Genomic DNA, 26,986 nt, shown 5'->3' on the forward strand with positions numbered 1-26,986 from the left:
CTTCGGCCTCCCAAAGTGCTGGGATTATAGGCGTGAGCCACTGCACCCAGCCAAAACAATGCTTTTTATCAACACACAGACTATATATATATAGGCTCCCTTAGTCTAAAGAAAAACATGTAATCTGAAATACTGATCAAATACTCTTCTTCAAAACAAAAGCAACATATTTGCTCTAAAGCATAAGCTCACACCCATAGACTGGGTGGGGCATGCATAAACTCAGCCTGAAGTGAAAGGATATATTCTCATTCACAAAGTCAGGGATGGGCCTGGAAATTTCGCAGGCCATCAACCACTGTGGGACAGTGGACCCTCATTCCTCTCCAAATGCTGGTGGGAAAATATGCCAAAGAATACTGACTGAAAATTCCTATACCTCCTCCTTTTTAAATATATCCCTGAAGAACTGGTTTAAAATGTGTCAGAATTATGAAAGTGACAGTACATGGAATTGTTTAACAGGATGTGCTACACCTCCCCTAACTATCCATATAAAACTTCTGTAGCAACACCTCATCTATACAACATCACAGGTTAAGTCACAGAAGTTAGTTTTCCAACATAATCGTTTAATATTCATTGCATTTTAAAAACATTTTCATTCTAGTCTTTTTTTTTTTTTTTTTTTTTTTTTTTTTTTTTTTTTTTTTTTTTTTGAGACACAGTCTTGCTCTGTGGCCCAGACTAGAGTGCAGTGATGTGATCTCGGCTCACTGCAACCTCCGCCTCCCGGATTCAAGCCATTCTCCTGCCTCGGCCTTCCAAGTACATGGGACAACAGGTGCATGCCACCACGCCTGGCTAATTTTTGTATTTTTAGTAGAGACAGGGTTTCGCCATGTTGGCCAGGCTGGTCTTGAACTCCTGACCTCTTGTGATAAACCCACCTTGGCCTCCCAAGTGCTGGGATTACAGGCGTGAGCCACCGTGCCCAGCCTCAAGTGTTCCTATGATATAATAAATGTATTTACCTTATAGAAGACACTATGTTGAACATAATTTGACTTCTCTGCATGATTCAGTATCTTTGCTGGAAGTATCTTGTAGCTTGATGCCTGCAGGGTACACTAATGTGTAGACTATTTACTTCTTCTGGATAGGCCCACTCTTCTGAGATTTTATACTGTTGTCTCCACCAATCATCATCTGACTATTGCAATTAGTAGTCTAATTTTAACAGCCTATCCTCCCTACTCTGGTTCCAAACCTGCTAAATGGGTAATGGCAGCATTTCCCAAGATAGTATTCCAAATATGTTCCGCAAGAAAGAATTTCCTGGTGAAAAAAGTTTAGTAAACACAGATTTCCAGGTCTCTTCACTGCAGAACTTCTCAGGGCCTTTACCGTGCTAATGTGCACTACAAATTTCCAAGACTAAGGATTTAGTTCTTCCCTCAACAAGGGAATATGAAGCAGCATTCTCCAAACACATTTATTATAATAGGAGAAATCTTTTCCACAGACTTCTTTTTGTAGAAGAGAACCCATTAAAAACTCCTGGAAGTTACATTTCCAAGAATCCATTTAGAAAACCACTGACCTAGTGAAATCAATAAATGTATTAAATTGGTAGCCTTATTTTAGACACAATTCTACTTTAAAGTAGGCTCTAAAGGGCCCTTAAGTGGCTGGTGGTGATTCATATGTGTCAGTCTCTCTTTCTTGCTAAGAGAAAACTTTACTGGCTCACTTCCAAGTCTGTAATTGGGTTCCAGATGGTGAGATTTGCTGGAAGCTGAACAGTAGATACGAGGCCCTGCTACATGCGGTTTCATGGTCAGAATCAAATGAACATGTCTGATTAAACTGTTTACCTGTTTATCCTCATCGTCCATTCTTTTGAAGGAATTTTTTTCTGTAGTTAAATATGGAATCTGAACCTTAGTTCCATGCAGCTCAGTTGGATTCCCAAATCGTATCTCACCATCATTCTTTGACATCATAAAGCGAGGCAGAGGCAATTCTTTAGGACCAGAAATCAGAGAAGCTCCAGTCAGACTTTATTTAAAAACTGCAAAAAAGGGGAACTCGATGGCCAAAAGATGAATCATTTTTGAGGAAAAATTCCAGAGCACTAAATATAAATTTAGATTTAGAAACAATGAGTACTCCTATAATAATGTCATGATTTTTAAAATGCTATAGTTTAACCAAAGTATTCTGGTTTAACATTTTTCAATGTTGCCAAATCGCAGAATAAATTCAGATTTGGGACTGATCTCCCATTTCATCCTTCAGTTCAACAACCAAGAAAAAGGATATGACATTGTATAATACAATAATAAATGACAAATGGTGGCAGGTAAAATTCACATAGTACTTAAATATGCCAGGCACAGTATGAAAGATTTCCAAATATTAACTCATTTAATCCTCGCAACAACTCTGTACGATGAACTCTGTACTATCATTACCACCCCCACCATTACAAAAGTGGAAACAGTCATAAAGGAGCTAAGTAATGTCCCCAAGATCACACAATTCATCTGTGGCAGAGCCAAGGTTTGAATGCAGGCAAGCTGGTTCTTAACCAGTGCTCTACAGAAAGGTCCCTTGTTTCTAGGGCAAACATAGTGGGTAGAACAGTTTCTCACCCTATGTAATTCTTTACGGAATTTTCACATCCAATCTCTGGTTGTCTTTTCATAATGGAATAAGGAAAACAATATCAAGACAGAGCAATCAATCTATCATTCAGCCACAATATCAAGTCAGAGCAATCAATCTATCATTCAGCCACATTCTACTGTCAAAACCATTAGCCACTCAAAATGCTACAAAGAGTTGAAATGCAACGGTCTGGTATATTTACTTATCTTTCAAAATTCTAACAAAACTATTCTGAAAGCGGAAATGATACTTTGGCACACTTCTAGTTCTCAGCACATCAAATCACACACAATCACGTAGCACAAAACCCTACAAAAATGGGGACACTATGGATTATGCATAATGATTTGCATCTGTATCCATTGTTCAGGATAATACTCATCAGTGTGCCTTTGCACTTCCATCATCTCTCTATTCCAAAAACACAGCTGTACTTTCAATGATTGATGCTGTGCTAAGGCCAGAAAACATCTTAGCAACAGCAAGCAAGTATCCTAGAGCTCCCCAGGCAAAGAAGGCCCCTGGTTCTCTAACATCCACATGATGTTTACTTTTAGTTGCTATGTCCACATTTGATTCAAAGAAGCAGGTGGCCGGGCACAGTGGCTCACTCACGCCTATAATCCCAGCACTTCGGGAGGCGAAGGCGGGTGGATCTCCTGAGGTCAGGAGTTTGAAACTAGCCTGGCCAACCTGGTAAAACCCGGTCTCTACTAAAAATACCAAAAATTAGCCAGGTGTGACGGCAGGTGCCTGTAATCCCAGCTACTCGGGAGGCTGAGGCAGGAGAATTGCTTAAACCCAGGAGGCAGAGGTTGCAGTGAGCCAAGATCATGCCACTACACTCCAGCCTGGGCAACAAGAGCAAAATTCTATCCCAGAGAAAGAAAAAAAAAAAAAAAGGAACAGGCAATATGACAAACCCCTGTGTGATCAATCAGCCAAGGACCCAAGAGACATAAATAGAGTAACCAATCTTAATGTTTCCCAATCTCAGGCAGCTCTCCAGTACTCAAAGCAGGAATGGGCTTCAAAAGCAAAAAAGCAAGAGAAAAGAAAATCTAGATTCTTAGTAAATCAAATATAAGCTAATATTATGGTTTAGGTCTCAGTTATGTGCTCCAGCTCGGTCTGGAAAAAGGATCTAAAAAGATGAAACAAGATCACATAAAATAATTTGCACCCTGATCTGCCCATAAGAAGATGACTCTACTTCCAAGTACTTCTTGAGGGAGAAAAGAAATAAATGCTCAGTATTTATAAGCTCCCTGACCAGTGTCTTACTGGCATTCAACAGATACCTCCAAGGAGCAATGGAATACACTAACTGAATTATGAATATCAATTAATAGGACTTAAGTAGGGCTCTCAGATATCGTCTAGGACACTGTCACTTCACACATTCTTCCACCCTGTCTATGACACTTATTTAGAACTATGTGCCTAGAAAACCACCTCTCTACCCCAGACAGCCACCAAACAGCAAAAGACAAAATACAGCTGAATTTATCTCATACTTTCTTTGGTCATGTGGTTCTAAGCAACTCTAACTTAACAGAATTGTAACCATACATAATAATATTCTTATCATGGAAAACTTTCATGAAGGTGCCATTTCCCTTAAACTGATGCAAGCTTTTAAGAAGTGAAAGGTAAAAGTAGCTTGTAAATTTTCAGTCTGAATTTTTTTTTTTGGTTTTTGGTTTTTGTTTTTTTGAGACAAAGTCTGTCTCTCAGACTAAAGTGCAGTGGCACTAACATAGTTCATTGCAGCCTTGAACTCCCAGACTCAACTGATCCTCCTGCCTCAGCCTCCCGAGTAGCTGGGACTACAGGTGCTTGCCACCATGCTGGCTAATTTCTTTTTTTATTTTTCATAGAGATGGGGTCTTGCTATATTGCCCAGACAGGTCTCAAAATTCCTGAGCTCAAGCAATCCTCCCGCCTTGGCCTCCTAAAGTGCTGGGATTACAGGCATGAGTCACCATACTCAGATTAGTGTTCTTCCTAGTCACACGTACACAAAATTTGATAGTGAAACGTTGAAAAAATTAATCAATAAAGTATCTGCTATACAATGATTCTGTCAAGAAGAAGGTCTATTTATAGTCATTGGTTAGAATCTTGTCTCCCAAACTGAATTGAATTAACACACAGCAAACAAAGTAAGAGTTCAAACTAAATGTTCAGAGGGTCTGAAGAGACAATGAGAGTGGCCATCCAAGATGACAATTTGTTTCATAATGGTATCTTAGGTTACATTCTTTGAACACAGAAATGCTTTGTATATTAAATATAAATGACTATTTTTCCCTTCCATAAAGAAAATTATGCCTGCTCCTTTTTAAACACTTGACCCTCTACAAAAGAGAAAAATCCTTTGTTTTCCCATATTTGATAGAGATACAGATATATTAGGAATACTTTAGGCTGAGAGTGGTGGCTCATGCCTGTAATCCCAGCACTTTGGGAGACCGAGGTGGGAGGATCGCTTGAGCCTAGCAGTTTGAGACCAGCCTGGACAACACAGTAAGACACCATCTGTTAAAAAAAAAAATTAAAAAATCAGCTAGGCATGGTGGCATATGCCTGTAGTCCCAGCTACTCAGGAGCCTGAGGCAGGAAGATCGCTTGAGTCCAAGAGTTCAAGGCTGCATCATGTCACTGCACTCCAGCCTGGGTGACCCTGTCACTCAAAAAAGAAAAGAAAAAAAGAAATACCTCAATTTCCTCAATCCATTAGAAAAAATGTAAACAGCATAAATGCAATAATAAATGGCAAGTGACATTGAGCCTCTTTAGCTAGACAATACGGAGGGGAGGGTACTGGGAAGAGAACTCATGTTCCATCAAAATGGCAGCAGCTGTTCACAGTGTTTCAACATTATCTGCCAAAAAAGAATGAGCCACATTTTTTTAAAAAAAGGAAGTGAAATAAGCTGGTCACGAAAAGACAGGTACTGTGTGGTTTCACTTATATGAGGCATCAAGAGTAGTCAAACTCATGGAAGCAGAAAGTAGATGGACAGGCCAGGTGCAGTGGTTCATGCTTGTAATCCCAGCACTTTGGGAGGCTGAGGTGGGCGGATCACTTGAGGCCAGGAGTTCAAGACCAGCCTGGCCAACATGACAAAACCCCATCTCTACTAAAAATACAAAAATTAGCTAGGTGTAGTGGTGCATGCACCTGTAATCCCAGCTACTCGGGAGGCTGAGGCACAAGAATCCCTTGAGCCTGGGAGGCGGAGGTAGCAGCAGTCACGATCGCTTACTGTAATTAATAAAAAAAAAAAAAAGTCAGTTGCCAAGAACTGGGTAGGAAAAAGAAAATGGGAAGGTGTTTAATGAATATTAATGAATACAGAGCTTCCATTTTGTAAGGTGAAGTGAAAAGGTTCTAGAAACTAGTTACACAACAATGTGACCATATTTACACATTGCTGAATTATACATTTAAAATGGTTACGATGGGAAATTTTATTTGTATCTTATCACAATTAAAAAATTTCTATGTCAAAACATTTTTAATGGCAAAATTTTAATAATCTATTTTAATCCAGTATTATTATTTCAACATGCAATCAACATTAAAAACTATTAATGAAATATTTTACATTATTTTTTCATATTAAGCCTTCAAACTCCCATGTATATTTTACCCTCCTTGCATACCTCAATTCGTACTTGTCACATTTTATGTGCTCAACAGCCACATGCAGCTACTGGCTACCATACTGAAACAGCACAGCTCTAGTTGATAGTTGCTACATCAGAATGTGAGCCATTGTGGCCAGAAATCTGTATTTTATTATTATCATAATGTTAAATGTAAGCAGCTAATTGATTTCTTTTTAAATTATGTAAAGAATATTCTGTATGGTGGGATGATTTATCGGAAACTGTAAGTGTTCCACTTGAAGAATTTTGACAAATATATATACACAAACATATATATATATATCTCCCTGTAACCAACACTCAAATTCCCAAATTAAGATACAGAATTTTCCTTCATGTTCCTTTCCAGTAATCACCTCCCTTTGCTCCACCCAGCAACCTCTGTACTAATTTCTATACTTGCAGATTATCTTTGCCATTATGGAACTTCATAAATTGAATCATACAGTATTTGTTCCTGTGACTAGCTTCTTTTACAACCTTTTTATCTGTGATAATCACCCAATGCATTGCACACATAATTCATTCTTTTTCATTGCTATGGAGCAATCCACTTTTTTTTTTTTTTTTTTTTCAGCCCCGAGGTCTTTTTTTTTTTTTTTTTTTTATAACCTTTTATGCCATGAATTCATAGGGAATAGGTTCCAGCAGCTCAGGCTCCTTCCCATTGGTTCTCACAAAGTGTGCTTCTCTGGGTGGAGCAGGCTGGCGCTTCAGTTGAACCCAGGTACCTTTCTCTTTGGCTTCTTTCTTTTTCTGATCATTTTCCTTCACGCGTTTCAGGAAGCTATCTCTGCTCTTAGAATGCTTAATGTGCTCAATACGTACATTAATTCTCTTGGCAAGAATCTTGCCCTTAACTTGTTTGTTTACAACAATGCCAACAGCATGCTGGGTAACATTGTAGACTCTCCCAGTTTTGCCATGGTAACACTTGTGGGGCATTCCTTTTTGAACGGTACCCATTCCCTTGATGTCTACGATATCACCTTTCTTATAGATTCGCATATACGTGGCCAAAGGAACAACTCCATGTTTTCTAACAGGCCTAGAGAACATATATCGGGTGCCTCTCCTCTTTCCCTTTGTGTTCGTCATTTTGGCAAATTAATTTTTACGTGAATTAAATCTTTCTTGTCAACCAAATTTTCCGTGATGGTGTATCTCAAACAGCATCTGGAAGATGGCGGTTCCGGCCGAAAGGCCACTTTTAAGAATATATTGAGCCGGGAGCAGTAGCTCACACCAGTAATCCCAGCACTTTGGGAGGCCGAGGTAGGCAGATTGTTTGAGCTCAGAAGTTCAAGACCAGTGTGGGCAACATGGCGAAACCCCATCTCTACAAAAAATACAAAAATTAGCCAGGTGTGGTGGCGCACACCTATAGTCCCAGCTACTCAGGAGGCTGAGGTGGGAGGATGGTTTGAGCCTGGAAGGCGGAGGTTGCAGTGAATCGAAATGGTGCCACTACACTCCAGTCTAGGTGACAGAGCAAGACCCTGTTTCAAGAAAAAAAAAAAAGAATATATTGAAAATTTTAATCCATTATCCTGTGATAAACATTTGGGTTGTTTCCAGTGTGGGGCCATTGTAAATAAAGCTGCTGTGAAATTCTTATAAATGTTTTTTGATGGACATGAATTTATTTATCTTGGGTGTATACCTAAGAACCAAATCTAGTCTGCTGCCTATTTCTGTACATCCCGCAAGTACAATGTTTGAATATTTGCCAAAAAAAAAAAACAAAACAAAAGAAAAATATTTCATGATGTAAACATTATATGAAATTCAAATGTCAGTCCAGGTGCAGTGGCTCACCCCTGTAATCCCAGCACTTTGGGAGACCAAGGCGGGCAGATCATTTGAGGTCAGGAGTTTGAGACTAACCTGACCAACATGGTGAAACCTAACCAAAATCATACTGCCCACAAAATCTATCTGACCCTTTATAGAAAAAGGTTGCTGACCCTCGTCTTACAGAATTCAAGGTTGAAGTGAAATGTGGTCCTACTAAATCAATAAGGTTGCATTTAACAGAAAATATTTTACAGTGTTTGAAGCCTTTTATTTAAATCATTTAATTAAAAATTCAGTTTCTCAGTCACACTAGCCACACTGCCACACTTCAAGTGCTCAATAGCCACACATGGCAAGTTGCTACCATATTAAATAACATAGTTGTAGATGCTTTTCTACAATGTTTGATAAGGGATTCCCTGATTTTGTGCTTACAACAACTCTATAAGGCAGGTGTTATTGGTATATCTTTTCTTCCAGTGAGTCATTTGAAACAGAGAAATTAAGAAACTTGCCTGAGGCCACACAAATAAAAGGTAATGAAGGAAAGATTCATAATGAGGTAGCCTATTGCTAGGACCTACATTCCCAGACACAAGGCTATATTGCCATCCTGAACATTAAAATTCTTTCTAGTACAGATTTGAACATTTAGCATGAAACTGTGGCATTTCAGAAAATAATCTAGAGAAAACCTGCTCAAATGTCTGCATTTTGCAGTTAAGGAAATAAGCCCAGGAAAGGGAGAGCAAGACTTGTCTTAGTCATGTAGCAATATAGTGGCAGAGCTATGACCATAACAAAAATTCTTGACTCCTGACTCCTGGCTCCCTTCTCTCCCACTACATTTTCTTACCTATTCACTTATACCAGCTACTTATAGGTTAACAAAGAATTATGACAATAATGTTCTACAATTCCAAAGTGAAACCATCCCTACACATTTTCCTGAAGTTACTTTGGGGGAAAACAAAAAACAAAAAAACATCAGGCCAGTCTTATCAACCCAGGCCTGAGTAATCAAAGCCATCTAGTCTCCTATTATCCTCCTATCTACCCATTGATCTGAAATACCTCTTGTCAATTAGGAAATGGGTAGGTAATAGCTAGATGGTGGGGTGGAGGTTACAATGGGAAGGGTGATCCTGTAAATTTGTGGCAGAGGAGGATGGTGGATAAGTTAAATTTCCTGGCCATACCAAGGGTAGAACCCCAGGAGTGAGTTAGGAGGTCCACAATCCACTGGGCTCTGCTGCTAGCAAGCAGCATCCCCTTTATTTTGCCTCTTTGGGCTTCAATTTCTCCACTATGTCTCTTCCAACTTACATCCTCTATATCCATCCCATACATTACATTTCTCTAGAAGAAGGGCTCTTCACTGGGCTCCATGAACCAGCTCCAGGGGTCCAGAAACTCCGTTGACATTGAAGGCAACATTTTTTACAATGTTTTATTTTAATGTCAATGTGTATTTTCCTGCTAAGATCCAGAGCTTTTACTAGATTGTCAAAGAATCCCACAACAAAGATTTTTACAAATAAGGTGGGAATCCACAGCTCAGAAGGTTGGGGAGAACCTTTGGGAAGGAGCAACAATAGAGCTAACGACAGGGGTATGGGGTAGAGGGACAGACCCCTAGAAAACACAAGTGCCCAGCCATACAGTCAGTGAACCTGCATAGGCGAACTTTGTCCAAAGCAGCTCTGTGTCCCTGTAGCAGGGCTGAGAGAGGGTGTAAAGGAAATCGACAAAGGAACACTGAGGGAAAAAAAGCAAAGGGGGATTGGGTTGGACATTAGTCAGAAAGGATGAGCTGACCTTAGCTTGAGACATCCCAAGATAGTATTCAGTGCTCAAAATACAGAGACACTGTGTGGACGCACACACACACCACACACACACCCCACACACACACACACACACACACACACACACACACAGCCAGCTACAACCTTACCTCCTGGGTTTCTTTCTTTACCCTTGGGCTTCCTATCCTGTCTTTTCTATGAATTACCAAACTGGTTGTCACACTCAAAAGATTTCTCTCCTAGCCCTAAGAGATAGGGAGGGTTTGTCAAATAGGCAAAGCACAGGGACCCCCACCCTCAATTCAACCAGAGAATATTTGCTTTTATTTTTCCTTGAATAAAATAATTCTCATTTGAAAACAAAAGCCACAGAAATAGGACTCAATTCTACAAAATCCTTCTACCTTTCTTGTATGATTAAAAAAAAAAAAAAAAAACTAGAGCACAGCAGGATTAGAGTTCCTAAGTCTTGATACTTATTTTACAGTAGGCTTTCTCAGTCTCAACATTACTGGCATTTTAGACTAGATAAGTTTGTTGTTGTTGGAAGAGGGGGTCCTGTCCTCTGCAGTGTAGGGTGTTGAGCAGCATCCCTGGCCTCTACCGGCTAAATGCCAGGCAGTCCCCCTCCGCAGCTGGGACAACCAAAAATGTCTCCTCACATTGCCAAAAGTCCCTAAAGGGACGAAATCACCTAGGTTGAGAACAACTGTTTTGCAGATAAGGGAGGAGTCAAAGGGAATTCAATGATTTGCCTCAGTATCTTCTTGGCAGTAGAATCGTGACCACAATAGTGGCTCACAAATTTTGGGATTTCACAAAATAGGAAAAATCTCTCCCCCAGCAACAACAACAAAAGAAATGAAGAAAGCCAACACAGAGTTACCAACATTCTATCTCGTCAAGAATTTTACCCCAAACTATTACCCATTATCAATTTCACAAAGGACATTTAACAAGAGGAACCAAAAAAAAAACCCAATCTTAGATTTGAATACATTTAGTTTTATAAATAACTCATCCTTTTGTCCTAATTCTCTCTCCTTCCACTGCAAACTGTACCAGACTGCAACCAGACTATAAACCAGTTTGGGGAACACAGCCCCAAAGACCACATGAATCATGTCATTGCACCATCAGAGTTCACAAGCTAGTGAACTAGTGAAAAATCACGGGTTCTGTCACCTTGACTAGGAAAAAGAAATTACATCTTTATTTTCCCTACTGTAACTGAAATTTAGCATTTCTTTCCATTATGAATGTAAGCAACAAGCCACTATAGCATCACTAGCAATATCCATAACTTTGTCACCTATCAGATTAGGGTTTTGGGTTTTTTGTTTGTTTGTTTGAGACAGAGTCTCTCTCTGTCGCCCAGGCTGGAGTGCAATGGCGCGATCTTGGCTCACTGAAAGCTCTGCCTCCCGGGTTCATGCCATTCTCCTGCCTCAGCCTCCCAAGTAGCTGGGACTACAGGTGTATGTCACCACGCCCGGCTAATTTTTTTCTATTTTAGTAGAGACGGGGTTTCACCATGTTGGCCAGGATGGTCTCAATCTCTTGACGACGTGATCCGCCCACCTCGGCCTCCCAAAGTGCTGGGATTACAGGCCACAGCCACCATGCCAGGCCGACATCTTGAAGTACTGTTTATGCATATCACTACTTTGAAAAAGTAGTGGTTATTTCAAACACTGTTAGATGTTTTATTTAATGCATTAATAAAGAAGCATATATGCTTTGGGGGTTGGGTTTTTTGTCTGTTTGTTTTTGTTTTGAGATGTAGTCTCACTCGTTGCCCAGGGTGGAGTACAGTGGCACAATCTTGACTCACTGCAACCTCCACCTCCTGGGTTCAAGCTAGTCTCCTGCCTCAGCCTCCTGAGTAGCAGGGATTAAAGGCATGTGCCACTACACCTGGCTAATTTTTGCATTTTTAGTAGAGACAAGGTTTCACCATGTTGGCCGGGCTGGTCTCAAACTCCTGGCCTCAAGTGATCCGCCCACCTCGGCCTCCCAAAGTGCTGGGATTACAGGCATGAGTCACCGTGCCAGGCCTAGAAGCATGTATGTTGTTATATAACAATTTCTTTTAAGTATTTTAGTGATTATTTCAGTATAATTGGTTTCCATTATAATCCTATGTCTTTGTGGCATTTAAAACATAATTCTGAGAAGGGGCCCACAGGCTTCAGACTGCCAAAGGGGCTCCTGGCACAAAAATGATGAGAAACCCTACTCTAGGTTCTGCCTAATATTCCCTCAGTCCCCACACGTGCTCAAGTTCAGACCCTGGAAAGAAAGGTAACAGCAGGTCCCAGGGCAAATGTTCTCCACATGCTTTCCTCATCAGAAATTCTCTACCACTCCTTACTTTTCACCTTCTTTCCTTCTGCCCTAGCTGTTTTGCCATCTGTTTAACCCCAACTCAGACTAGGGTGAGGCTAGACATATACCTAGTGCCAATATTTGAGGAGGCACTCACTCTCAGGGTGGTGTAAATGCAGAGACGGCACCTGCCCTGAGAATAAGTGCCCTCTTAAATCATGTGCCCTGTGTCGTGCAGCACCCTAGTTCAGATGCAGCTACTATAACTACACACACACACACACACACACACACACAGAGAGAGAGAGAGAGAGAGAGAAAGAGTTTAAGCAAAGCTCTTGAAAATGCTTGATACAGCTCTTATTCTTAAACCTGTCTCCATATAAGAATCACCTGGAGAGCTGTTAAAAATCCTGATGCTCAGACTGGACTGCAGACATATGAAATTAGAATTTCTGGAGATGGACCCAGGCATCTGTATTCTTTATTTTATATTTAAAGCTCTCCAGGTGGTTCTCAAGTGCAGACAAGGTTGAGAATCAGTGCCTAAGAAAGATGATATGCAAACTGAGATGACTTCTGTAAAAACTCCTCTGGAGTTCCAGGAGAATCTGAATTCCAATCGTTTTAGTTTAAAGAGTGGCAGATGATTAAGACACCCTCCTCACGTGTAGACATGCATCTCTTCATTCATTCATTCAACCAATACACACTGAGTGCCTACAATGCCCCACAATGCAAGGGGTGTCAGATCCTCTTCCCTCCCCCTTACACAAGCTGGACAAGTGAGGAAGAGAGACAAAAAAAATAGTGAAACCTGTAAGGAATATTTGCAAACTCTGGTAAGTGCTATCAGGAAACAGATGCTGGGAAAGAACAAAGTGGAGAGGAGATTGCCCTGCAGAAGCATTACCCAGCAGGCCCACCCAAGGATCACCTCACTTCCTAGGGATATGGACTTCTGCTCTGACTTACTGTTTACTCTTGGTTGGGCATTTGATAATCCTGAACGGGTAGATATTAACTTGGAAAAAACTGTTAGCTAACAAGTAATTCTTGTCTTATGGCAATGCAAATACCTTCATCTTAGAAAAAAGTACAATAGCCAGGTTGCACTTATATTACCCCATAGGGCATTAATTAGCTTTATACCTAATTTAGCAATTCTGTTCAAGCATCTTTTCTTTCTATGACTATAAATAAATCTGACTATACTTTCTTGAGCCAGTTTTACCATATGCTGGTTCCTTCATGAATTAATGAAACTGACAGAACTATTTTAGGTAGGATAACAGGGACAGACTCTGAATCCTGAAGGTTGGGAAGGAGCCAGCCAGGGGAAGCAGAAAGGAAAAACAGATCCCTGGGAACCCAAGACCGCAAGATAAAATGGGCATATGGCCTGCAGCAGGAAAGAGGTCACCCAGAAATGGGTAGAAGGCCACTGAGACTGGGTAACATGTAGTGAGCAAGGGGTTGAGGTTTGAGATGAGGATGGAAAAGCAGGGAAGAACTAGATTGTGTAGGGTGTTACAGATCAGTGTAGGGACTTTGAATGTTTTACAAAGCACAACAAGCAAACTACTGGAGGGTTTAAAGGAAGAAGATGGAATAATCTGCTGTGTATTTTGAAAAGATAACACTTTCAAAAGTAGGAAAAGAGGCTGGGTATGGTGGCTCATGCCTATAATCCCAGCACTTTGGGAGGCTGACGCAGGAGAGTCACTTGAGTTCAGCAGTTCGAGACCAGCCTGGGAAACATAACAAGACCCCCATCTCTACAAAAAGACATATATACTAGCCAGACATAGTAATGTACGCCTGCAGTCTCAGCTACTCAGGAGGCTAAGGCAGGAAGATCATTTGAGCCTGGGAAGCAGAGGCTGTAATAAGCCGTGATCATACCAGTGCACTCCAGCCTGGGTGACAGAGTGAGGCCCAGTCTCAAAAAAAAAAAAGTTGGGAGGCTGAGGCGGGCCGATCACTTGAGCTCAGGAGTTCAAGACCAGCCTGGGCAACATGGCAAAACCCCATCTCTACAAAAAATACAAAAATTAGTAGGATTAGTAGGGAGCGGTGGCGCATGCCTGTAGTCCCAGCTACTTGGGGGGCTGAGGTGGGAGGATCCCTTGCACCCAGGAGGTCAAGGCTGCAGTGAGCTGTGATTGTGCCACTGCACTCCAGCCTGGGTGACAGAGCGAGTCTGTCAAAAAACAAGCAACCAACCAACCAGTGGGAAAAGAGACAGCACAGTAGAGAAGAGAGGAGGGGCTAGGATGCCAATCCATTGTGGTGTCCAGGTAAGTAGTTGAAGGTTACTTGGTCTAGTAGGGGCAAAGAGATAAAGGCAACAGGGAGTGAGATTGGAGCCACATTGCTAGGACTTTTGATGGATTCTATTAAGGAGTGAGGGAAAAGGAGGAATCCAGGATGACTGCTGGGTTTCTGGCTCGTGCAGCTGCGGATGGTGGTAGCATTTACCAAAACGGGAAGGACCAGGGATTAGAGGGTCACACACGTACACACAGGTGCATGTTATTCATGACATAAGGGTATCCATCCACAACTCCCTGGGTATGACGCCCTGGGTGTGACAGGGCTAACACAGTCTTTCAGATTAGGTTCTCACAGAGTGATCTCTTTGGCCTTCAAGATTTGTGTCATCAAGCATTAAGCTAATAGATTTCAAGCAACAAACTGGAAAATTCTAAGTGGCAGCTCAAAGTTTGGCCCAATCTTGCCCTAATTCTTATTCAACATATGCTAAATGCAAATAATTTTTATTCAATCAATCCTTAAACGAAGGAAGATAATTCAGAATTAACTCTGGGTATATATAAACCCTCAGAGGTTAAAAGGCAGCAACTGGGTTTATAAAATAAAACTGAGAAAGCCTTATATTTGTGATAAACTGTTAATCCTTTACACAAGTGATAACTTCAACAATCATGCTCCCTGACCTCAGGAAATTAAACTGTCAATCTGGGCACAAATCAGGTAAAAGACTTAGGTCTAACTTAAAATCAGTAACAAAAGTGTCAAAAGTTTATTCTGTATATAATAAAGCAGCTCTAACTTTCCCAGAAGATAAAATTGGAAGATACTATAATAAAGCTTAATGATCATTTACAATGGAAAAAAACTATCAGTGCCTACCACAAATCCAAATTCAATGTGATGCAACTTTCAACTAATCAAAGTAAATGACCGCTATGTCTTGCAACAATGAATACTAAGCCTGCCTGTCAAATGACACTCCATCAAGAAACTTATTTCAAAGAACCAAATTCTGTCATACCAAGGGATGCCTTTCAAGTCCGATATTTTTTCCATTCAGAAAATATTCCATAACAGATTACCGTCAGCATCTTACTAAATAGAAAAAATTGAGACAAGGTTATTTTGCATAGAAATTAAGAGCATGGGGACTGGAAGTAGATCCTGGCTCCAAATTCTACTAACCTTATGTTCTTAGGTAAGTTACTCAACCTCCCTAAAGTTCAAATTTCCATATTTGTAAGATATGAACAATGGCAGCACCATAGTAGAGACCCGCAGTGTGCAGCCATAGTAGAGACTCGCAGTTGTCCTCTCCTTGCAGGCGCAGGAGAGAATTGTGTTCTCCCATCTGCTCTGCGTTGAAACGGATTAATGTGACAAGTTCTGGCCAACGCAGTGTGGGCAGCAATAACTTCAGTCATGTCTGGGCCAAAGCATTTAACCGCTAGGGTGAGATACTCTTTCCCTGGTGTGGCGATTATGGGAACAGGTGTTGTGTCAGAGGTGCCACAAGATAAAGCAGCCACGATCACATGGTCACCACATAGAGGGCAGCTGCCCTGGAGGGTCACCCTGACCCACTGCAAAGTGGAAAATGAACCTCCATCTTGTTGAGGCACTGAGATTGTGACATTTGTTATCGCAGCTTATCCTAAGCAATGCAAACTGACACAAGTACCTAATTTAGTAGGGTGTCATGAGAATTAAATGAAACAGTGTCTGGCACACACTAGCCCCCTGATAAAGATTAGCATGATGAGTGCCACCTCCTGATGGTTAGTGTGAAGGGCTTGGTCTTCCATAACCAGCCATCTATGGAATCTTCTCAGCCATTTGGATTGTCCTACAAGGTTTCCATGGGCTCACCATAAATCCTGATCCACTTGTATGTCTATCAGAGACTTCTCAGGACAGGTGTGAACAGTTAAGAGGTTTTTAATCTCAGAATGAGAAAAAGAAAAAAAGTTCCTGCATACCTGTATGGACATATGAAAGTAATCTGTATCAAAGTGAATTATCGAGGACCTGGGCACACCCCTTGAATAATCACCTTTTTCATACATATTTTTAAAACCAATCCGGAGGCAGTAGAAATACTGCTAACAGTTAGGGGCTTTGCTTTTTGTTTAAATTGTAGAAAGTGCTCAAGCATATAGTGGGCTGAGGGCAGGGATGGCAAGATGAGAAAATATTAAATCAGAACCTTAAGAAGATAAATTCATTCTGCCAAAATTTTGGTAGCACCCAAGTGCTTACCAGCATCAGAATAGTGCTTTGGAAACAGAATTAAAGGCTGAGCACTGGCAGGGATGGGAAAGAGAAAAGGCATAGTTCCATTCAAACTCCCTTATTACTCCTCCCCTAATCCCTAACAGAGCCTTCAATAACATTATAGATACCTCAAGTGGAAAATTAAACTCAATGTGATTATTTGCCACAGGCTCTAGAATTCCTGGCCCAATGCCATCCTGCTAAAGAATAAAATCTATTTTAACTGCAAATCAGTTAAAATGAACTAATCTCAGGTTACTCTCGGAATTTTTCCCCATTTACAAAAGAAAGAAACTAAGCTACCTACCTGCTAAGTTTTCTTATTTCATTTTGCAGAAGAGTTGGAGGAAGCAACGAGAAATTCCAGAAAAGTTTAAATCCATTAAAAATGGTTCTCATAAATGAGCAACTCGCCATGGACAATAAAACATACAAATGTGAGATACTCACCACATTTAATACTCTCTATCCGCACCGGGAGGCCAGATTGTGCTGCAGCAATTAATTTCAGGGCAATGTAAAACTGTGTTGCACCAAAATAACCAACTCGCTTTGCACCACACAGTTCTGTGATCTGAGAACAGACAAGAAAAACAATGCTGAACACCCAATTTCACAACAGGAAAATGAGACAAGATAAATGATGAAATCTCAAGGATTTCACCTAGTGGCTAACCAAAAAAGTCCCTTGAGAACCTATGTGTGCCCGCTGGTCAATTTCTTCCTTCAGTTTACAGGGAGGTTTTAAATTCAGACTACTAAATTCTACCTACTCATGATGTTTCAGAAGTGAGCCACTGATTATTCCTCCTCTTCCAAAGAGAAAAATAAAGGTGACAAAGGACAGCTGTTGCTCTACTTACAAAGGAGAGTGACTTTTTCAAGGAGTGAATTCTAATGTTCAAAGTCTAGAAAGTCACTGGGGTGAAAAGAGAACAGATTAGTCATTACCACTACTCATGGATTATTCTAGTTTATCTAAATTAAAAGTGAATTAATTATTTTTATAAAGTCCTCAGGCAAAACAATTTCCTAATCTTGGAAATTACACCTTGGGTGCTCAGTTCAGAGGAACAAAAAAGTTCTATATACACATTTTTCAAGACATTGCAATAATTGTCGGTTTCCATCCCATCACCTGGAACAATGACATCCTCCTCCCCACCTAGATTGAACTCAAATGTTACTTTGCTGTAGCTCCTTTCCACCTCCCCGATACAGTATATTTTCCCAGTGTATTCTCAGAATACTCTATCCAAGTATCTATTAATGTCCATCACATGATACACTGTCTTAGACTTGCTTCAAAATAAAAGGGGGAAGGTGAGGAGGTGGGGCACATGGGTGAAACAAACATAACCAAGAGTTAGTAATTGTTGAAGTTTGGTAATGGGTTCATGAGGGTTCAATATCCTGTTCTCTGTACTTTTGAAAATCTCCATATTCAAGTTTTTTGTGACTATTTCCAAATGTATCACATTATAATTAATTATCTGTTTATCTCTGCCTCCCATTAAAATGTCTTCTCTTCAAGGCAGGGGGCAACTTCCATTCATCTCTTAGCATAAGGATAGGCACCCAAGATACAGTCAACAAATTCTCAATCAAGTGAATGAAACCTACCCTCAAAAATAAAATGTCTCTGAATTTTATAATGTAGCCCTTATTGTGAATATATACATTACGTATCTTAAGATACAGACTATCCCACACAAGGAAAAAAACACACCAACAACATTAGTGTAGTTCCAACATTGAGATAGTTGTCTTGCAGAATAACTCCTACTATTAAGAAATTGTAGGCCGGGCACAATGGCTCACGCCTATAACCTCAGCACTTTGGGAAGCCTCAAGGAAGATCGCTTGAGGTCAGGATTTCAAGACTAGCCTGGGCAATATAGCAAGACCCCATCTCTACTTTAAAAATAGGAAAAAAAGAAATTGTAATCCTTGGTATGTGAAAAAATTAACAACTATATTTTCATTGAGTGTTAATCTACTATCAGGTTAACTTTCAGTTGCTCCTTTACCATAACTACCACATCAAACTGGAAAGCTCTTTACTACAGGTAACTGAAATTGCTGGTGAAACATTTATGGTACTTGAAGACTAATACCTTAATCTGACATTAGTAAACGGCCTTATTTACCTGAAATCTGTCCTTTGGTCCCATATCACCACTAGAATCATTGCTTTGGAGCCAAAGTAGAATATATACACATAAGTGAGTTAAGCCCATAGGTTACTTTCCTTGCTCTTTGTACACCAAACCTCCAAGAGAGATACCAAGAACATTCTGAAATATTCAAGCCTCAAGGAAGAGAAAAGAATTATAAGCCTTTGGAACTTACACATGGACTTCTGAATCAAAACAAAAAAGGTTAGTTCTGAAAGGTTTTTTTCATTCATCAAGGTTCAAAGTTTTCTAAGTTTAAAATCTCCACGGAAAAGCTCTAAGTTGTGGGTAGAAATGTTTAATGGTATCTAAAGAAAATAAGGTGAAAAAAAGTTTATCCCAGATACTCAATTAGTGGAGATGTTTTATATAATTGCTCCTTCAAACAGTCCAAATCACTGGGCTTTCCTCAAAATAAAGGGGGAAAAATGAAAAGATTCCACTTCTCTTCTTTAGTCTAAACTCCAAACCTGTAACACTCCCAGCTGGATCCAACTCGCAGCTGGATCCATCTTAGGTTACACATTGTGCAAATTCCTAATACAGAGTAAGAACCTATGGACCAGTGTTTTCTCAGGTGGAAGGCAAGAGATAAAAAAAAGGAATAGATTAAATCAACTTCCTTACAGCTTACAGATGTACACTAAACGTCTGGGATGCTGGATACAAATCAGAAAAATTCACCGATCATTTGGGAGAAATCTGAACAAAGTTCTGGAAGAAGGTTGAAGGCCACTAACATAGCTTCCCTCCTACCTAATTCTATAAGATTAGGCGACTGTGCTGAGTAACCAGTCCACACATGTTCCAGTTTGCCTGAAATAATACTTTCTTTCCTGGCTGAAATGTAATACATTTTCAGAACTGTTCAAGGGTTTAAATAAGCTTCTCTCAAGTATTATTAAAGGTTTCCTTAGAAAGATTTTAAAATGTAAAAACTCTTAGTGGGAGGGGCTGGAAGAATTATCCAAGAGCACCCCTATTTTCTACTCTCCCTCTGCTGCAGCTAGCAAAATCCAGATTCTATGCTCTCGCCTCGACTGTTTCAAGTCCTGTCTCAAGACGCACACCTTCACACACCAGCTTCCATATTTCCTCCGTGACCTCTTATCAAAACCACATCACCCTCCAACTTCAAAGGGCTTCCAGGACTCTTCATGCCTTTCCTGTGAAACCAAGCATGGCTTCTGAGGTCCTCCTGTCTGGCCCAAACTACCTTTCCAACATCATCATGTCTCTCTCCTCCCCACCCTGCAGCTAATGAAGACTTTAGTCATACCAGATGCCCATTTCTTTGCCTGCCAGGCTCATTCTTCAAGTCATCTCAAGACCAACCTTATCTTTGTAGTCAATTCCACATGGCATGTACTCTGCATTCCCATAACACTTTTTACTAGCTTTCTATCACATCCCTAGCCTTGCAACACAGCACAATTGGCATTTTGATAATTATCTCCACTGTAGCCCATCTCCTTTCCCTATGCCCCAAGTGCTCAGCAGAAGACAAGAGTATATTCTTATTATTTACATCTCCCGGGGACTCATATTTTACTATGCCTGCTGTATGCTCAGTAGCTCAACAAATGAATGTTGAATTAGTCTTCACAGCCTGTTGCAGCAGAATCTTTCTTCTTCCCCTCCTCTTGTATTACTTTTACAAATAGCTGTTAAATGGGCTTTAGTCATCTCACACTATATAGCCATAAGAGTTCCTGCAGGAATGTAAGAGAATATTAATTTCTCTGTTCCCTTCCTGCTCAGCTAAGAAGATACTGATTAGGGTCAAGGCATAAGGAAAGGCAACTGCCATTCTTTATCCTGGCCCTAGCCCTCAGAGCCCAGGAGAATACTTCAGTGATGCCCCAGCCAGTCAGAACTCCAGAGATACACCTTCGTCTACTCAGCACAGCCCCAGGGGGTGTCAACCCTCCCCAAGTGGGCAAACTCAGCAACAGAAATACAGAAGAGAATCTGAAGTACATGCTTACAAACTGTACCTCAGCCTCTCAGGGAACAGCTGAAAACACAGGTCAACCTCTATGCTGGGTTTTCCCTTCCCATTCATTTATACTTTAACATTCAAGAGAGACTTTCAGTCCAGAGGGACATGGGTGAGCTACTCAAGAAAACATGAACCCCCATATCTGATTACCCAACATTAGGCATTATAGTATATGCCTAAGCCAAATGACACTGCTAAAGAGAGGGCAGACAGGCAGTGCTGAGGTGTGCTTTCAGAGAATCCTACTAAAACCTTAAAGTATTTGTTAGTTTAACAAGTTTTGATTGGGCACCTCCCCATCAAAAGCAATGTGCTGAGTGCTATGCTAAGAACTGAGCAGCAATGCACAGAATCACCTATTCTGCATACACACACACTCACACACATTCTCTCTCTCCCTCCCTTCTTCCCTCCCATTTTGCCAAACCATCTGAAAAGTGAGTTGCAGACACACCTCATGACACACCCCCAAGTACTTTACTATTCACCTTCTAAGAACAGGGATATTTTCGTACACCACTGCACCATCATCACCACACCCAAGGAAACCAACTTTAACACAATATTATCATACAACATGATACGGTTTGGCTGTGTCCCCACCCAAATCTCAACTTGAATTGTATCTCCCAGAATTCCCATGTGTTGTGGGAGGGACTCAGGGGGAGGTAATTGAATCATGGGGATTGGTCTTTCCCATGCTATTCTTGTGATGGTAAACAAGTCTCATGAGATCTGGTGGGTTTATCAGGCATTTCTGCCTTTGCTTCTTCCTCATTTTTCTCTTGCCACCACCATGTAAGAAGTGCCTTTTGCCTCCCACCATGATTCTGAGGCCTCCCCAGGCATGTGGAACTGTAAGTCCAATTAAACCTCTTTTTCTTCCCAGTCTCAGATATGCCTTTATCAGCAGTGTGAAAACAGACTAACATACGACATATGGTCCACATTCACATTTCCTCGATTATCCAGAAAATGCCTACAGAGCTGAATTTTCTTTTCCACACCCAGGATTTAATCAATGTTCATGCACTGCATTTTTATCTTATTTTCCCTTAGTCTCCCCCCTAATCTAGAACAATCCCCCTTGGTTCTTAATGACACTGAATCATTTAAGAATCCAGGCCAGTTGTCCTCAGAATGTCCTATGTTTTGGATTTGTCTGTTTTCTTGTGATTACATTAAAGTCAAACGTTTCTGGCAAGAACACCACACAGGTGACACTGTGATATAGTGAGAGGTACACAGCAGTGAGGGGCACACAATGTCAGAACATCCCACCATTGGTACTGATTGCAAAGCTTGGCCATTTGATTAAGGTGGTGACTGCCAGATCTCTTCATTGCAAAGTTGTTTTTACATTGTACTTTAAGACCATGTGAGCATTCTATCCCTTGAAAAGCCAGTTTTAAAATCTGTTAAATACTAATTTTCTAGGTAAGTCTAGCTAAATTATATCAGCATCTACAGAACTAGAATACTAATGTAAAATCACAAGGATGGGGGTAATATTTATTCCATGAGATAGGTGTCATTACACCCAGTTTATACACAAATAAACCTTCCCAACTCAGAAAGTTAAGTGATATGTTCAAGGTCACAAATTCAGAGCCAGTACTCAAACCTACATGCATCCAGGTCCAAAGCTCATGGTCTTTCCATTACATCAGTGGTTGGAAAACTACTGCTCATGGGTCAAATCCAGCCCACTGCTTGGTTTTGAATGGCCCACAAGGAGAAAATAAATGGTATTTACAGATGAACATTTGCAATCGATTTGATGAAAGGGAACACTATTCTTTGAACCCCATTAAGCAAAATGTTATCCCCAAAATAAGAATGTTGTTCTTCTTATAAGTAGACCTGTATTACCAAAAAAAAAAAAATGTACTCAGTTATTATATTTTGAATTTTGTCAATAAAAAGCTTGTGGACATTTATTTTTTCTCTTGTTATAGAATTACCTATGTAATATCTTTGATTCTGCTTCTTGGCCTGCAAAGCCTAAACTACCAACTGACCCTTTCCAGAAAGAATTACTAACCCCTGCCTAACAACGTGCTACTTCCCTGGGCTATACTTTATATCCTTTCAGATACCCTCAGTAGCCATGCAGAAAGTGTATTTTCTTGAAATAATCAACTGCACTAGGTAAATGCCAACTTAAAATACTGAAAACACAGCCAGATGTGGAGGCCCGTGCCTGTAGTCCCAGCTACTTGGAAGGCTGAGACAAGAGGATCACTTGGGCCCAGGAGTCCGAGGCCAGCCTGAGAAACATAGTGAGACCCTGTCTCTAAAAAAATTTTTTAATAAAAAATAGTGAACACTTCCATGAGAAGAAAACACATGTATTCACCTTCTTCCTCAGCCCCCATTTTTCACCCATTTATATACATTTGTTTAAGTTTTTCAGGAGCTTTCAAACAGGAGCTTCCTATGTTACTATAAACTTTCATGGCAACCAACCAGAGCAATTGGATGCCATAGTTCAGATATTGGATATTGGCAAAATCTATGCAATAATTCACACACTAGAAATAAGATTTTGCTTTTTTAAAGAGAAGAGGTGTTATAATTCTTTAGAACCATTCTTTGAAAACATCTTTATGCATTTGTGAACACATAACAATCCAAGATGTAAGCTACTCTCACATTGCAAATCAATTTTGGAAGCGACGTTATCTTTTAGATACCCCAAGATGCCATTTAATTTAGGGCTAGCAGGACTACAATAAACTATAAGCTAAATCCAGTCCAGATGCTAAATACAGTCTCTATTGGCACAGGTTATGGCTCAGATCTGATTTGTCAGTATTCTTGGCCCAAGGCCCAAAACTCACCCCAGTAGCAGGGAAGACTCAGCCTGCCACTCTGGCTCAGATGGAATCTAAAAAAGGAAAAGACTCTAGGCAAAAATAAAAAATAAAAAATCAGGAACATCACTACTGGAAACAAGGATCAGTATAGCATCCAGAAACTATTTGGCAATATCCATAAGAATTACAATTTACCTTTTGATCTAGCAATTCCACTGCTAGAAATTTATATTCCATTTTACATTAGCAAAATGACACATGTATATTGTCATTAATACAGTATTGCCTAAGTCACAGACTAGAAAACTAGAAAACACTTAGAGGAATACCATCTAAGATATTAGTTTAATCAATTGTGGTTGATCCATACAATGGAATTCTAGGCAGCTCTAGTGGACATTGCCATATCTGTGACTGTCCATCATATTTTGAAAAGTATTTCTCTATTTGCTGAAATTTCACCTATTACAAGTCCCACCTCCAGGTTTAAAAGTTGAGAATAAAATTCCTAGACTCTATTAAAGCTAAGATGCAAATGTGTCACCCAGTCACCACTAATCAGATACATCCACACCAGACTTTGCTTCAGAAGTGAGAAATGTAAGGAAAGAGGCTCTGCTCAGAGCTACTTTTGCAGGTGTCACTGCTAGGTTGCCTTCCTGGTGCAGAGTGGAGGTAGAAGCAGTTGCAGTCAAGTCAAATACCTAGCATCTGCTGTTCAGTGGAGGCAGCAGCACAGGTGGCTTCCACTTAATGCTAGTACTATGTATGTCTTGGGGCTTTGTTTCTGGGCACCCGGATGCTAGCCTGTTCCTCCAGCCCTCCAAAGGATTTCATGAGTTACCTAAAATCCTAATCCCTTTTTGGCTTAACCATCCAGGGTGGACTCAGTTGTTTGCCATAAAAACGACCAACTAACCAAGAGGAAGCTCTTTATGTGCCAATATAGAAAAATCATCATGCCAAAGTGTGAAAAAGAAAAAAAGCAAGGTGCACAAAAAGCAGTTGGTATAGCAGGTATCATTTCTTCTAAAAGGGGGTTGAATATAGATGCATTTATTTATATTTTCATAAGCCATCTCCAGAAGCTGAAACTAACAAAATTGGTTTCTGGATGTCTCCAGGGAAGAAAACAAGGTGGCTAGGACACAGTGGGGAGAAAGAGTTTATTGTATATTATTTTGTACCTCTTCAATTTTGGATCATGTGGATATATTATCCATTTTTTTTTTTTAGGCAGGGTCTCATGCTGTCATCCAGGCTAGAGAACAGTGGCACAATCATAGCTCACTGCAGCCTCAACCTCCCAGGCTCAAGTGATCCTCCCGCCTCAGCCCTCTGCAAATAGCTGGGACTACAGGCATGTGCCATCACACCTGGCTACTTCTTTATTTTTTGTAGAGATGAGGGTCTCCCTATGTTGCCCAGGCTGGTCTTGAACTCCTGGACTCAAGCAATCTGCCCACCTTGGCCTCCCAAAGTGCTGGGATTATGGAAATGAGCCACCACACCTGGCCATTATTATCTATTAAAAATAAAATTAGAAAAGTTGTAAAGAATACAACCTAACCGAAAGTCAGCAAGAAATACTATAAACATACCCCAGAACCATTCCCCTTCCATCTGATATAATTTCAAAACAAAGTATCCAAGAGGGTTTGAGTCCCATTTGGGTCACCAGGATTTTGTTACCCACACAATAGGTGGGTTTGATCACTTGGCAGGTTACAGTCCAATGACCCCAACCAAGGAGGATATAATGACGGGGTTTTATTACTTGCAACAAGGAAGGTGCCTCCCCCAAACAAAGGTGAAAACAAGGCTTTTATTGGGCTGGTTAGCTGAGTCATTGTACACAGAGGTGGAGTAAAGGGAGTGCAGGCACCAATCATGCTTCTACATACACGTATAGAAAATGGCAAATAAGCGCCTCCCTGGGTGGGATTTTTAGTATGGTAATGAGGAGAGTTAGCCAAAATTCATCTCCAACTCAGGCATCTCTGGATCCAGCTGGGCTTTTGCTTTTCCAAGACTGTGCTTCTACATGGAACTTTTTGAAACAAGAACTCAAGGTGCAACAGTTAAGCACATTGCAGCCTTGAACTCCTGGGCTTAAACCACCCTCCTGCCTCAGCCTCCTGAGTAGCTGGGACAAGAGGCATGTGCCACTGCACCCAGTTAATTTTTTAAAAAATTTTTGTAGAGATAAGGTAGGTCTTTTTTCACAGTACATACCCAAAACACTGGGGAACCCTGGGTTACAGCTGAACAAAGCTTCAAAAGTCTCCACTCACCAAACCCAGATTTAACTCACAAATGCAGTACTCTTTCTTCTAAGCAACAGAACAAAGCAGTAGTTTGCTTTATTAAAACTAGCTATCTTTACTGAAGGTGGCACTGTCTGGTGCGACTGGATAACCGTGGAGAAGACACCTGACCTCCCTTGGTCTCATGTACTGGAATTAGCAGTCAGACTGAAACTAACCCAACAGTCCCATAGACAGTTGTTTTGGATAAACATAGAAACTGACCCTTCTGCTCTTAAAGCTTGAAACTTGTTTGTTTTATCTAAGTTCCTTCCTCAGGAAAGGACCTTCAGGCCTCTCAAAAAAAAGTATCAAAGATCTGAAACTCATCAGATCACTGCACCATATGCTTCCTTGTCCCTCCTTAGTTCATATTTTCTTACACATTGTTACATTTCTTTCCTGCTATATAAATCCCTAGTTTTAATCAGTCAGAGACATGGATTTTAGACTGAGTTCCCATCTCCTCAGCTGCAGCACCAGATTGAAGCCTTCTTTCTTGGCAATACTTGTTGTCTCAGTAATTGGCTTTCTGTGTGGCAAGCAGCAGGACCTAGACCAAACCCCTGATGTTTCAGTAACAAGACTAGATAGAATACAATGCTTTTTTGAGATGCACAGATTCTATATAAAGGAATTCTATGGGTGAAATCTAAAATTATGGTTTCAACCTCTCCTTTTGGTATATACCACTTCTACTTTTTACTATGACTCTCAGTATACCTGCTACATTCTCCTACAAGACTATAAGTTTCTTGAGGGCAAGTCCTGCATTTTAAAAATCATATTTGCATTCCTCACAACACCCACCCCATTGATTTCCAACTAGGACGGCTCATGAAATAAAATACATACGCATCCTGTGTTTTAACTCTTCATGGCATGATGAGAACCCCTACATATGGTG

General features: G+C 40.5%; 1 protein-coding gene and 1 pseudogene across 12 annotated transcripts in view; both read right to left on the reverse strand.

Annotated features, from left to right (window-relative positions):
• The window catches only part of REPS2 (RALBP1 associated Eps domain containing 2), a 208,445-nt gene that overhangs the window by 128,101 nt on the left and 53,358 nt on the right, over positions 1-26,986 (reverse strand). For 9 of the 11 annotated variants that reach the window (XM_009197261.4, XM_009197260.4, XM_017954056.3 and 6 more), the window contains exons 2-3: positions 17,226-17,349; positions 1,818-1,966 (exon numbers count right to left, since the gene is read on the reverse strand). In XM_009197261.4, coding sequence (XP_009195525.2) covers positions 1,818-1,966; positions 17,226-17,349 — 273 coding nt within the window. Of the gene's footprint in view, positions 1-1,817; positions 1,967-17,225; positions 17,350-17,548; positions 18,619-26,986 lie in introns of those variants that run through there. The other 2 variants (XM_009197265.4, XM_021933071.2) reach the window with 2 other exon arrangements.
• Positions 6,890-7,521, reverse strand: LOC108583792 (annotated as a pseudogene). Its single transcript, XR_002519618.2, has 2 exons — positions 7,468-7,521; positions 6,890-7,401 (listed from the first exon to the last, which is right to left on the reverse strand). The product of XR_002519618.2 is annotated as a 60S ribosomal protein L21 pseudogene (transcript).

The sequence above is a fragment of the Papio anubis genome, chromosome X (assembly GCF_008728515.1).
Source record: "Papio anubis isolate 15944 chromosome X, Panubis1.0, whole genome shotgun sequence".
Taxonomy (NCBI): Eukaryota; Metazoa; Chordata; class Mammalia; order Primates; family Cercopithecidae; genus Papio; species Papio anubis.